We start from the raw sequence: 15,411 nt of genomic DNA on the forward strand, positions 1-15,411 counted from the left end.
AGGATGGTGTTGTAAGGGTGGTATTTTTAGACAGGTATGTAAGATGGTATTGTCAGGGTGGTATTTTTAGACAGGTTAGTAAAATGGTATTGTCAGGGTGGTATTTTTAGACAGGTTGGTAAGATGGTATTGTCAGGGTGGTATTTTAAGACAGGTTGGTGAGATGGTACTGTCAGGGTGGTAATTTAAGACAGGTTGGTGAGATGGTATTGTCAGGGTGGTATTTTAAGACAGGTTGGTGATATGGTATTGTTAGGGTGATATTTTAAGACAGGTTGGTAAGATGGTATTGTCAGGGTGGTATTTTAATACAGGTTGGTAAGATGGTATTGTAAGGGTGGTATTTTAAGACAGGTTGGTAAGATGGTATTGTAAGGGTGGTATTTTAAGACAGGTTGGTAAGATGGTATTGTAAGGGTGGTATTTTTAGACAGGTTAGTAAAATGGTATTGTCAGGGTGGTATTTTTAGACAGGTTAGTAAGATGGTATTGTCAGGGTGGTATTTTAAGACAGGTTGGTGAGATGGTACTGTTAGGGTGGTAATTTAAGACAGGTTGGTGAAATGGTACTGTCAGGGTGGTATTTTAAGACAGGTTGGTAAGATGGTATTGTCAGGGTGGTATTTTTAGACAGGTTGGTAAGATGGTATTGTCAGGGTGGTATTTTAAGACAGGTTGGTGAGATGGTACTGTCAGGGTGGTCTGTTAAGACAAGTTGGTAAGATGGTATTGTCAGGGTGGTATTTTAAGACAGGTTGGTGAGATGGTACTGTCAGGGTGGTATTTTAAGACAGGTTGGTCTGATGGTATTGTTAGGGTGGTCTGTTAAGACAAGTTGGTGAGATGGTATTGTCAGGGTGGTACTTTTAGACAGGTTGGTCTGATGGTATTGTTAGGGTGGTCTGTTAAGACAAGTTGGTGAGATCGTACTGTCAGGGTGGTATTTTAAGACAGGTTGGTGAGATGGTATTGTCAGGGTGGTATTTTTAGACAGGTTGGTCTGATGGTATTGTTAGGATGGTCTGTTAAGACAAGTTGGTGAGATGGTATTGTCAGGGTGGTATTTTTAGACAGGTTGGTCTGATGGTATTGTTAGGGTGGTCTGTTAAGACAAGTTGGTAAGAAGGTTTTGTCAGGGTGGTATTTTTAGACAGGTTGGTGAGATGGTATTGTCAGGGTGGTACTTTTAGACAAATCTGTTTTGTGGTAGTTGTACAGAAAGTGAAAAAGGTGAAAAATTAATGATGATATTATTTTCAAATTCAAAGCATGTAATTTTCTTAATTATAATTACACTATAATTCTAGTACTATAAAATACGTTTTTTTCAAAGTTTGTTTTAAACAATATCCTATAACTCTAACTCTAACTATATAAGATTTTGCAAACAGACGCTTGTTTAAAAAATGAATACTATGGTTAAGCTTTTATGTACAAATTAATATTAGACTCTTGAATAGAAGATAAACTGACGTATCATTATTTGTAGACAAGATATTGAATCATTGTGTTCATTGACGCATCAAAACATGTATAATTATGTCCTTAAACGTTCCGTGCGATGTTATCAGCTTTTAATTGTGAACTCGCCTCTTTAGAGGTTTTTTGTTGTAAAGTCCTTTTAAAAGCAGTTTTTGTTCAGATGAAAATTAAGCTTTATAAATTTAATGCCCTTGCATGTTGAAATTATAACTTTGTTAGGATAGAAAGCAGATAATTATCGGTGGTTTAATACTTAAGTCTATGCTGTTCAGTTCTGCCAAGTGTCCTCAGCTTTAGGAACAATATAAAATGATATTTAACTTGGTGTTATTCTTGTAATTTTTAAAATTGAAAAATGAAATATTTTTCTTGCATTCATGCAGTGATCACCATCAAAATGTGAAAACAAAAATCCTCAACATAAGATAAATTCAGTAGAAAAACTGAAAATGAAATCTTTACTTTGTAAGTCATTAAGCTTGAGGAGCTGGCTATGTTACAGACTCCTGTAAACTTACCGATAGACAGATCCTGTACAGCTAGGACAGATCTGGCATACTATGGTAAATGGACATTTTGACTTTAAATTTTTATCTATAGATTTAAATAAATAATTGCTAGCTTAATGAATTTCTGTAGGATTGTTGGCCGTCAGATTCATGGTTAAACCTCTAAAGATATCTTTAGCTTAAATTTAATTCTATTCTGACAGTTCTTTGATGGTTATACAATAATTTAATGTGTCACCCTAACTTCGTGTTTATTTAAAGATTGATGAATCGATTAGATTTATAATCGTGCTATTTATTGTTATATCATAATAAAAATGATAAAAATGGAAAATGACAGCAGGTCAATATAATTTATTTAATGAGAAAATGTGAATGTACTTTTAGTACTTAGATGTTAAATATCCAGGGTCTATACAATAATGAAACTGTTTTCATGCTCAAGCAAGGTTTTAGTGCTCAAACCTAATTTCTTTTAGCTAATTACTTAAATCATGTAAAACGATCAAAAAGTCAAATGTAAATATTGATCGGGCTTAAAGTCTCATATTTTTTTTTTCTAAATCATTGACAAAATAACATTTGTGTAAATGGAACAAAAAATTAGGCTTGAGCACAAAATCCATGCTTGAGCATGAAAATGGTTTCATGAATACGAGCCCAGACTTTTTGTAGTTTATGAGTTCATGATGACATTTGATCATAATTTTTTTTACTCATGACCATCGTAGTTAAGTTTTCAGCAACAATTGAAATGAAATTCATGGGTCGTGGTTCACATTTAATGAAGTTTTCTTGTTTGATGAATTCCGTTGATCCTAGTTTCCTTTTGTTAATTTTTTTGGCCGGGAATCATCTGTTGCAAGTCTTTTTCTGATATTAAAGTAAGATTATTTTTTCTAATTTTGTGTCTCAAAATTGGAAATCTGAAAATGAAATAGTTGTTTGATAATGTGATGACCCTGCTTGTATGGCCTACTGCTTCAGGTTTACGTGGCTTTGACCTTCTCACTAGCAGGAAGATATATATCTTTTCTTTGAATTCTTCAATGACAAAATTAGCATATACATTTCTGAGATGGTATACATTTTCCCATACATCGAATTGGTAAGGACAAGATCTGGTAATCACTTGTAATACATTAGAAAAACACCGTTCACCACCATTATACCACTACAGAGGGCTGTAAACCAATTTGCAATCTAAATCATTTATACAATCTCGACAAAACACAATCTCTGATCTTGAATGCAAATATTTGGCTGTTTATATACTGACACAGCCGTACACCAGTAGGTTTAACAACCCTTTATGTTAGCTTGATATACCAGTTCCCTGCCTCTCGACGACACAAACATAAGGTTGTTAAAATACTTAGGAATATAAAAGAAATAGTCAATATTTCAAAAAATAAAAATTAATGGGAGAAATGTTTTGTGACAGGTATATAAGGTGAAATTGTCGTGATAAAGTTTGTTTTATTGAGAGGGAAAAACTTACGTAAAAATACTGAGGAAGTTATCCAAACATTGTAGTTTGGTTTATTTACATTATAAGTTTGTCACTAACTTACCGTATTGATACGGCTTAATTCACGCAATAAAGGAATATCACAGTCACATGTACAGGGCAAGGCTGGTACGTAAATAATGATTTCTCCCTACGACTTGCTTGGCATGTTTGACACACAAATAATGATTTCTCCCCAGGAGGTCAATCTGAAAAGTTAAGGGGGAGATTTTTTGCTTGGAGTTTTGTTTTCGCTATGGAACAATGGTGTGTGGTGGATCTTTGAGAGTTTGGGTACTTGGACAAGTGTTTCTCTTGGGTTTCATGTAACAGAACAGCTAGATCAATATATGTTTTCTAGATAGAGTTTCTCTTCAATAACAATATCTTCAGGATGTTTATGTGCTACAGTTAATGTAAATATGTTTTAATAATAAAAAAATACCATTCATAGAATTATGTTAAGGACTTTATTTTCAATATTTTAGGGAGGAAATATAAATTTGAAAAGAGCAAACACCACAACTTGGAGGAGTGTAGTTATGTGAAGTTATATTAGTAACTTGAATCCATTTGCAAAACAGATATATAGTCTGCAAATGGAAACCAAAGTCTGTCCATTGTGCCAAAGAGTTGATGTATTGTGGAGTTTATTCTGATACATGGATATATTTGCTGACAACACTTTCATTGTGGAAGTTTTGATGAACAATCCTGTGAAATTAAATAACATCCAAGATGGCTGCCGTGCAGATTGTGCAGTATATGGATTTACGATTTACCATCGATTCTAACCCTCCTACATACGATTATATAAATTATGAGGTAAGACTCATCAGCTTGACTTGACAGACTCATTAATCAATTAAAATCCTTCTGTTTCTTGTGTTGCCTCAATCTCATTTCTATCAACCAGACTCATACTCCTTATAAGGTCTCTTGCTCCTAACCTCTATCTCTAATATAATCCTTCTCTCTCTTGCCCTACTTCTGTCTCTCTGGCCCTACTTCTGTCTCTCTAGCCCTACTTCTGTCTCTCTGGCCGTACTTCTATCTCTCAGAATCATCCTATCTCACTCTCTAGCCCTACTTCTGTCTCTTATCTTGCTCTCTATCCCTACTTCTGTCTCTTTGGCCCTATTTTTGTCTCTTAGAATCCTTGCTCTGGCCCAGAGTCCTTCCCCTCCAACCTGGAAACCTCTCTCCCTCTGTCCTCTGACTCTTCTCTTCATTATAACAGAAAAGCTGTAAGGAAACATTGTGTGTGCTCTGACTGCCTGTTAGGTATATGATCTGTGTGTGCTAGTGTGTTTTTATGTAGTAGTTTGTTATGAACATTAATTTCTATCTTTAAAATTTTACTAAATCTTAACAAGAAGTCTGATTTGCCTTAACATGCCATGCTGACAACAACGTGTTGGGTCTATCTGAATGAGGGACATGCCCAAAACAACGGGGAAAGAAACATGCAAGTTTCTCAGATGGTGTAACAGTCTTTCATGCCAAGGGGTGTTGCATAGCTGTCAACCCTCCCTCATTAGGAGTGAGACTCTCTCATTTTTACCAAAATTTGCCAATATCCGTCAAAACTTCCTCATTCGAATCCAGACTCACACAAAATCTACATCCTGTGGTCAAAGTATCTCCTAGTTACTGCAGGGTGTGTGTAATGATCCTAGCAGGACTGAATCAAATGAATGCTTTTTGGAGTTATTTTGATAAATAAAAAGGGAAAGATATTATTGAACAAAGCAGTTTCACTCACGTTTCACACACTTTCTCTCTCATTGGAAATGTGGAATGAGGGAGATCCCCTTTATGGAGGTTTCAGAGGCTGAGGTAGCAAAATTACATCAAAAGGGATTTACAAATTAGCGCCAAATTACATCAAAGGGGATTTACAAATTAGCACCAAATTTCATCAAAGGGGATTTACAAATTAGCACCAAATTACATCAAAGGGTATTTACAAATTAGCGCCAAATTACATCAAAGGGGATTTACAACTTAGCACCAAATTTCATCAAAGGGGATTTACAATTTAGCATCAAATTACATTAAAGGGGATTTACAAATTAGCACCAAATTACATCAAAGGGGGTTTACAAATTAGCACCAATTTACATCAAAGGAGATTTACAAATTAGCACCAAATAATTACATCAAAGAGGATTTACAAATTAACACCAAATTACATCAAAGGGGATTTACAAATTAGCACCAATTTGAAAATTCTGAGGGTGGAATTTCCCTGTCCTTAATCCCTGGGCATGAAAAAGTATTCTCTTTGATTCAATTTCAATCATGAGAATTAGTTCAGAAATTAGACAAAGGCATAAAAGTTTCCAGTACTGCGGCATCAGAACAGTCCTTTCGTTGAAGAACCTGGAAAGAAACAATTATAGGTCTCAGAATAAAGAACATACATCTACATGTCTGAATCAGCCAGATAAGAAACATTCAAAGTAAAAATGGGACCTTACACTTAAATATCTTAGCTCCCATTGAGAACTTTCTATAGACAAAATTAAGGTTGTTTTATACCTCGTACTTTGAGGCTTTGGTTTAACCTGTTACAAGTAGAGCTGACTCGGACCTTCCGGCACACTTAGTTACAGTATATTTACCCATGCACTCTAACATACTTTGACACTTCGGTTTGATTCAGTGAAGAGTTGACTCAGTAGCTCTGTCCTTCCCCACATATTAGACTCTAAATACATGTGTACATAAACCAAGTAAATAGAAATTAATGTTCTCGAAAAACTGTCAAAATAAATAATCAAACTTAGGTGCTAATTAGTCAATAGAAAAAAGTTTTCATGCCTTTATGATACCTAAGTGTGTAATATTTAGGGGTAGAATTTTTTATTTCAGCTTGATTGACAAGTTCTGTATTTTATTGTTATTCCTGTTTTTTTTATGTACCTATAATCTATCATTGGACAATCGTCACCACTTTTTCTACAGGACAATTTGCATGAGACTAAATTAAAGGTCAACGAAGCAGAACAGATGGTAGATGGTGCTACGGACGCGGCTGAACAAGCCCGTCAGGAATTATTAGCGTTTCAACTCAGTGTAGGTGGCGCCACATCTTATCCATAGGTGGCGCTGTATGTCATGTTTTTCAGCTGTTCTTTATAAGCTTTTCATTTGAATCATCACTGATGCTGTTCAGCATCAGACATTTATTATAGAATATGCATCAAAAAAAATGTCTGACAACAAGTCAGAAAAAGTTTGTTTTATTAAATAAAATTTGCTAACAATGATAAATTAAATTTTGAAATGATCAAAAAGAGGATGATGAGTTTCAAGTGATATAGGAATTTTAACTGCATTATTAAGTGATTAGAATGTTCATTAGAAAGAGAAACATAATAGTAAAATGCAAACTTTTTTTCATTGGAGAGAATAGAAATATGAAAGAACAGCTGAACTAGCATATGAACTACTAGATCACCCCTACATTTCTGAATGAACTGGTTCAGATCAATGGTTGGCTCCATCCACTACACCTTGGAGGGTTGGCTAGACACTCCATGTTAACATGTCTACTGTCTAATTAATCCTATTAACATGCTCACTTGTCCGGAGTGAAATTTTACAGCAGTTGTCATTGGACGGTTTTGAATCTCAAAAAAGTCCAGTGTCGTCCAAAATGTCAAACATGGCAGCCTGATATGTTAGTTATTCAAACAGTAAGAAAAAAATGGTATCTTGATAGTAAATACTTTTTATAAAATAACTTACTCACATCAGAATGTGAAAATTATTACACAACCTGAGAAATGTGAAGACAAACCTTGAAGTGTCTGGAACACCACAGCAGACTGGCCTTCAGACTATAGGATCAATTCCTGATCTATTGACTTGAGCAAGTCTAATTTGTGGTGTCTTTATGGTCAAGAGCCATAAGACTTGCACAAGTCATTTATATAGATAGGAAAATTAGTGATAATCCTCTAAGAGACAGCTAATAAGTCTAACATCCTGGAGAAGGACTCTTTAAAAGTATAATGCACCTATATCTTGAGAAAATCCACAAGTTTAAGAAACGGAAAATTGTATATCACCACCACGTTAGAAATCATTTTCTGAACATTCTATTGACCACTATTTTCAATGGGAAAATTCAGCATAAAGGCAGATTCTGTATGTTTATACTAAAAATTGTGTAATAGAAGTAACAAATTGAAAGATGTTTGATTATTTCCTGTACAAATTAGGAGTCAAACTCACAGTTTTAGTGAACAGTCTTGTGATGTAGAAGTCCGGGCCCCTTAATGCTTAAATTTGAAAACATTCTAAAAAGACAAAATTAACGTGAATTTTAATTAAAAGGAAATTATGATATGACTTACATAGAATATAAAATGAATTCAAGCATTTCACTTTTAACTAAAGGTGAGCGTGTACGTGGAGACCATTGATACGCTCACCACTAACAAGCAGTTCGTCTCTGTGGGAGTCGTCAGTATTTAGATATTACAAAAATATTTACATAAATTAACATTTAAGGTTATTAAGGTTTATACCATATGGACTGTTGAATTTTGACTCTGTTGGAAAGGTATGCAGAAGATAATTTTCAATTTCAGTCCAATAATGCGACTCAGATTGTATGAATAAAATAAATGTAAAAACGTATCTCATAGGACAGTTTCTACAGCGTACAGAAAGTGTATAAAACTATTGATCAACAGATAGGGGCTTAAGTTGTTGTAAACGATTTTTATAAGCGAGAATATTGAATTGCATTTATGTATAATGAATAGCGTACCATATACAATGTTACAAATGATTTGCCAAGTCATGTGTGTACACTAAGGCTTTCTTGGTCATACAGAAACCTGAGACCCGAAATAAAATCTAGTATTGTTAATTTTATAGAAAAATTGTTCACAGAATAACTCACCAAACCAGATATCATATTTATTAAAACTTGAATACATTTTATTTTTGAGCAAGCTATTAAAATAATAAGGTAAGGAGAATTAAGGTTCTGTAACATCAGTAAGTCTATAAAGTCTATCTGTAACATCAGTTAGTCTATAAAGTCTATCTGTAACATCAGTTAGTCTATAAAGTCTATCTGTAACATCAGTTAGTCTATAAAGTCTATCTGTAACATCAGTTAGTCTATAAAGTCTATCTGTAACATCAGTTAGTCTATAAAGTCTATCTGTAACATCAGTTAGTCTATAAAGTCTATCTGTAACATCAGTTAGTCTATAAAGTCTATCTGTAACATCAGTTAGTCTATAAAGTCTATCTGTAACATCAGTTAGTCTATAAAGTCTATCTGTAACATCAGTTAGTCTATAAAGTCTATCTGTAACATCAGTTAGTCTATAAAGTCTATCTGTAACATCAGTTAGTCTATAAAGTCTATCTGTAACATCAGTTAGTCTATAAAGTCTATCTGTAACATCAGTTAGTCTATAAAGTCTATCTGTAACATCAGTTAGTCTATAAAGTCTATCTGTAACATCAGTTAGTCTATAAAGTCTATCTGTAACATCAGTTAGTCTATAAAGTCTATCTGTAACATCAGTTAGTCTATAAAGTCTATCTGTAACATCAGTTAGTCTATAAAGTCTATCTGTAACATCAGTTAGTCTATAAAGTCTATCTGTAACATCAGTTAGTCTATAAAGTCTATCTGTAACATCAGTTAGTCTATAAAGTCTATCTGTAACATCAGTTAGTCTATAAAGTCTATCTGTAACATCAGTTAGTCTATAAAGTCTATCTGTAACATCAGTTAGTCTATAAAGTCTATCTGTAACATCAGTTAGTCTATAAAGTCTATCTGTAACATCAGTTAGTCTATAAAGTCTATCTGTAACATCAGTTAGTCTATAAAGTCTATCTGTAACATCAGTTAGTCTATAAAGTCTATCTGTAACATCAGTTAGTCTATAAAGTCTATCTGTAACATCAGTTAGTCTATAAAGTCTATCTGTAACATCAGTTAGTCTATAAAGTCTATCTGTAACATCAGTTAGTCTATAAAGTCTATCTGTAACATCAGTTAGTCTATAAAGTCTATCTGTAACATCAGTTAGTCTATAAAGTCTATCTGTAACATCAGTTAGTCTATAAAGTCTATCTGTAACATCAGTTAGTCTATAAAGTCTATCTGTAACATCAGTTAGTCTATAAAGTCTATCTGTAACATCAGTTAGTCTATAAAGTCTATCTGTAACATCAGTTAGTCTATAAAGTCTATCTGTAACATCAGTTAGTCTATAAAGTCTATCTGTAACATCAGTTAGTCTATAAAGTCTATCTGTAACATCAGTTAGTCTATAAAGTCTATCTGTAACATCAGTTAGTCTATAAAGTCTATCTGTAACATCAGTTAGTCTATAAAGTCTATCTGTAACATCAGTTAGTCTATAAAGTCTATCTGTAACATCAGTTAGTCTATAAAGTCTATCTGTAACATCAGTTAGTCTATAAAGTCTATCTGTAACATCAGTTAGTCTATAAAGTCTATCTGTAACATCAGTTAGTCTATAAAGTCTATCTGTAACATCAGTTAGTCTATAAAGTCTATCTGTAACATCAGTTAGTCTATAAAGTCTATCTGTAACATCAGTTAGTCTATAAAGTCTATCTGTAACATCAGTTAGTCTATAAAGTCTATCTGTAACATCAGTTAGTCTATAAAGTCTATCTGTAACATCAGTTAGTCTATAAAGTCTATCTGTAACATCAGTTAGTCTATAAAGTCTATCTGTAACATCAGTTAGTCTATAAAGTCTATCTGTAACATCAGTTAGTCTATAAAGTCTATCTGTAACATCAGTTAGTCTATAAAGTCTATCTGTAACATCAGTTAGTCTATAAAGTCTATCTGTAACATCAGTTAGTCTATAAAGTCTATCTGTAACATCAGTTAGTCTATAAAGTCTATCTGTAACATCAGTTAGTCTATAAAGTCTATCTGTAACATCAGTTAGTCTATAAAGTCTATCTGTAACATCAGTTAGTCTATAAAGTCTATCTGTAACATCAGTTAGTCTATAAAGTCTATCTGTAACATCAGTTAGTCTATAAAGTCTATCTGTAACATCAGTTAGTCTATAAAGTCTATCTGTAACATCAGTTAGTCTATAAAGTCTATCTGTAACATCAGTTAGTCTATAAAGTCTATCTGTAACATCAGTTAGTCTATAAAGTCTATCTGTAACATCAGTTAGTCTATAAAGTCTATCTGTAACATCAGTTAGTCTATAAAGTCTATCTGTAACATCAGTTAGTCTATAAAGTCTGTCTGTAACATCAGTTAGTCTATAATGTCTATCTGTTACATCAGTTAGTCTATACAGTCTATCTGTAACATCAGTTAGTCTATAAAGTCTGTCTGTAACATCAGTTAGTCTATAAAGTATATCTGTAATACCAGTTAGTTTATAAAGTCTGTCTGTAACATCAGTTAGTCTCTAATGTCTATCTGTTACATCAGTTAGTCTATAAAGTCTGTCTGTAACATCAGTTAGTCTATAAAGTCTATCTGTAACATCAGTTAGTCTATAAAGTCTATCTGTAACATCAGTTAGTCTATAAAGTCTATTTGTAAAACAGTCAGCAGACTAGCTTTAGTCATACTTGTCAACTTTTTGAAATTTCCATAGGGGAGATTCTGTTTGCTTGAATTTAAAACACAAATAAAATGTGTGCATACACTCCCCAGAGGCAAAATAACCCTTTAACATGACATATGTTGAGTTGTTCTTTCAGGTGAAATCATTAGATCTTAGAATTTAGAAACAGTTAAGCTATTTCACTGGTTGAATACACTCCATTTAACTGATTCACCCCTGAAGACACATTTGAACCCTTCCAATTCAAAGTTTAGAATAGTTCACTATGAAACTTCAGGGGTGAATGTGTAAGTCAAGGTTCCAAAATCAAAAGTCAATCTCCCCCCTAATTAGGGAGGGTTGGCAAGTATGGCTTTTGTGTAAGTAGTAAAATTCATATTCAAATTATGAAGGAAATTAAATCAAACAATCAAATATCACAGGAAAACTTGAATATACAATTGAACAAGTAATTGAGTCTATTAGAGGTCACTATTGCATAAGGGGTAGGCTTGTACTAAGTTACTCAGAGTTTTCTTTCAGGTCTGGTTACTCAATCATTTAAAATATAATAACTGGTTATAAAACATAGGTTAAATTGGTATTTTGCATATCTGGATATGACATATCGTCCAAATGTAACATTGCTTGGCAAATAATAATAATTGCCAATATATATAAAGAATATTAAGAAGACTTGTTTTCAAACATTTGAAATTCTGCTTACAGGTGTGTAGGAGTTACCTCCCTTCCCTGTGTGTGAAGTTAACATGCTGTGTGATATTTTACTGTTAATTACTCATTATATTGATTAGTTAAACTGTTGACTGCTTATTAGATTAATTAAAATTAAATTTTCTCAGTTAATTAACTGTCTTGATAATTTTAATGACAGCCAACAACTTGATTTCCTCATATCATTGAAAATCAGATGCAACCAAGTTTGAACCTCTTGGTTTTGTATTTGATGTTTCAATTCCTATCTGTTAAATGTCATTGAGTTTGTAAATCATGAAAATTCTTTTATATAGTGTTGTCATTAAAATGGAGTTTTTGACTGTCATTTCCTGATTTTAATTGCAGAGTTAATTAACCTTCCTCCTGTTCCACTGTCTTCTGTTATCACACTAACTTAATCTATTCAACTTGATTGTAAATTGTCTTAACCTGAACTCTTATTGTAAATGAGCAAAAAAATAAGTGGCGAACAAAAAGAATCGAAGAATTCATCATTTTTTAATAAGATTCTTATTTTTATATTCAGTATTTTGATAAAAAAAGGTGAAAAATAAGAGAAAGAAAAAAAAAGAACAACATTTTCTTATACTTTGATATTAGCAATGACAGTTTCTTTTTAACTTTAATTCTTTTGAAACACAACGTACGAAAAACTTTTAAAACTACAACCTCCATTTGTTTTTGGCCTTATCCAGGGTTCCACTGGAGATTCACGCCCAACAACAGAAATCGAGTCACAACCCCCGGACGCTGAGGATGGTGGAATCTCACGGGACAGTTCACGACAGGTTGGTGACTTCCTCATATACCATGTTGTCATTGACAAACTGATGTTTTTTTCAATATTAGGCCAGATAAAATCTTTACCATTTCTTGTTGCCATCTTGGGACATGTGACAGATCCCGGAGTCGCGGGCAACAAGGTGAAGGTATTTCCATTAGGCAATAGATAAATAAAAAAATGTTTTATGAAAAATTTTAATTCATTTTTCAGAGCATGTGAAAAAAAGGTCCAACACATTTCATTTCAGCACAAAAAGTAGGGAAGATTAGAAAAAAGGAAAATAAATATATACTTTATTTGGTGTAATCTATAAATTTTGAATCAATGCAGATTCAAGGTTGGTTTAAATTGATATCTGTGTTTTCCCCCAAAATTACAATAGTTTAGCTAATTGTGGAAAAGTTATTTATTAATAGTGCTAGAGTTCAACGATGAGATTAATAATTATAAAACTATCTTTCATGATTTTTTTATTTTATTTTGTTAACTAACACTTAATAATTTGAAGAATATCGGTTTAGGTATTGGGATAAATCTACAGGATTTAATTACGTTTTAAGGGAGTTAACTCTGTAACTCAAGCACAAACCATAAATTATGTAAGGTGACACATATCCCTGAGTGGTATCATTTCACTTATAAAAGCATTTTAATGTATCTAGAAAAATTATGATCTCCTTTTTTTTGTTTTGATAATAATTCTTCCATTGCCATGCTCACAACAGAAGAAAAAGCTACGATTTGATCGTTCCAAGTCCCGATCACGTAGCAGGGTAAGGTTGTCAAATTATCTCCCTTCCGATGTTTTGTTTTTCAATATATTTTTTTTATTTCAAAACAATTATCACCCCTTTTGCATCGTGTCCCCATTATTTTATTTTTGAAATTCTGCTGTTATTTAAAAATGTCACTATAATTTGTTGTGAGTAAGTAATCTCCCCTTTTATTATCTCCCCTTAATCTTTCTTTTTCTATGTTTTGTTAAATGCAGCCATCAGAATATTTGTTGGTTATGAGTTATTTACCTTTCTTAGTTATCTCCCCTAGTAGTTATTTCTGCATAGTTACATGTTGCTTTTCTCCCACATCCTGCTTTTCTATTGTCAAATATTGAAAAAAGGCAAAATAGATAGAACTTAGTGGATTTAATATGGGCTAAATTAATAGAAACAGCCAGAACATATTTTGGTGTCAAGGAAATACTGGAGTTTGTCAAGTTACATGGCTATTAGACTTGACTGATCAAGTTTCTGATGACAGGGTAGCTCAGTTGCTAGGGATATGTAACCTAGTCCCTGTTAAGGAGGAAGATTGTAAATTTTCCGTGTTCTGAGCTCGGCCTAAAGTGAATGACATCGGGGAGCTGGTGCATTGTCCATGTAAATACTCTGTAACTGTTTTAGTACTCCTTATCAATGTCTGTGATGTCCTAATTTGATCATGTGACCATTCATTCCAACAGGCCTCTAATTTTACCCATCTTACTCCTATATTGTCATTAGTACCAATATCAGGTTGTCTCCCTTGTTATGTAGTTACATACCACTGTATATTGACGGGCTTAGTTTTGTTCTATAAAATGTTTGTAACTTTCTTCTGCGGAAGTTTGTATTTGTGAACAATTTTTAGATGCTTTGCCTAGATCCATATCTTTGTGACTTATGTAGCAGCAAAAATTGCATGTAACCACGAACTGTGATGCCTTAAGTTTAAGTTGACACAAAATTAATTTAAATACTTTTGGGATTGATTGATAATGGAGGGAATCAATACAGAAGTTACTTAAGTGTTATTGGAGACATATTTACCCTACAAACATACAAATATTCAAAAGTCTTGTTAGCTTAATATACATGGAATTAAATGTTTTATTATATCAAAGTGTGACCAAAATCTGAATATAATACTAATATGGTATCTAATTGCTATTATTTTGAGTTTAAGTATATAATTTTTTGTTACTTATCTAGATAATTAATGATTGTATTACGTAAAGAACATTTTGATCGCCTACTGATAAGCTTACTATACTTGTTATGTTGGGGTCCGGTACTGGGCAATATTAAGGACCCTTTGTGGACGTGTCTCCTCGCCAGCCCAGGTATTTAAGTATATTGATCGAACTGTGTTGGGTGTGTAGGGGCTCTTTGTGATTATTGCGAAACGGACTATAGATAACAGCCACTGTACCCGGGAAGTGGTCACCCTATTGGACTTGTGTGTCATAAAACCTCAGGGAGAGAGTAATACATGTAGTTGTCAGAGGCTCGCAAATATGAAAAATCCAAAACTTGTATCATCAATGTAATATGAAGGGAAAGGTATGCCAGATCCTCTACATATCACACAAAATGTGACTAGATCTTCTATATCACACTAAATGTGACTAGATCCTCTCTATATCACACTAAATGTGACTAGATCCTCTATATATCATACTAAATGTGACTAGATCCTCTCTATATCACACTTAATGTGACTAGATCCTGTATATATCATACTAAATGTGACTAGAATCCATTGATTGCAATAAAGAAAAGATAATAATTGTTAAGCTTGTATCTTATTAAGGATCCCCGTACGACTGACAACAACTGTAACATGTACTGGAAACTGATTTGGCAGGCATGACTTTAGCTTTGATGATCTTGCAAGACTTCTATGAAAAATAGTGGTGATGGCAATTTGTAAAACAAGCAACAGCAGTGTTCTGATTATAAAACGATAATAATATACAGAAATTCCAACCTAGGACTTCAGATTGATTACCTATACTATCGCTCTATAGCC

General features: G+C 33.2%; 1 protein-coding gene across 2 annotated transcripts in view; it reads left to right on the plus strand.

The window, feature by feature from the left end:
- Window positions 1–15,411, plus strand: part of LOC110463415 (microtubule-associated protein futsch-like) — a 138,881-nt gene that overhangs the window by 65,631 nt on the left and 57,839 nt on the right. For both annotated transcript variants that reach the window (XM_021517995.1, XM_021517996.1), the window contains 2 exons: window positions 6,472–6,582; window positions 12,533–12,625. In XM_021517995.1, coding sequence (XP_021373670.1) covers window positions 6,472–6,582; window positions 12,533–12,625 — 204 coding nt within the window. The remainder of the gene's footprint in view (window positions 1–6,471; window positions 6,583–12,532; window positions 12,626–15,411) is intronic.

This window comes from Mizuhopecten yessoensis, unplaced genomic scaffold (assembly GCF_002113885.1).
Source record: "Mizuhopecten yessoensis strain PY_sf001 unplaced genomic scaffold, ASM211388v2 scaffold10903, whole genome shotgun sequence".
Lineage (NCBI taxonomy): Eukaryota > Metazoa > Mollusca > Bivalvia > Pectinida > Pectinidae > Mizuhopecten > Mizuhopecten yessoensis.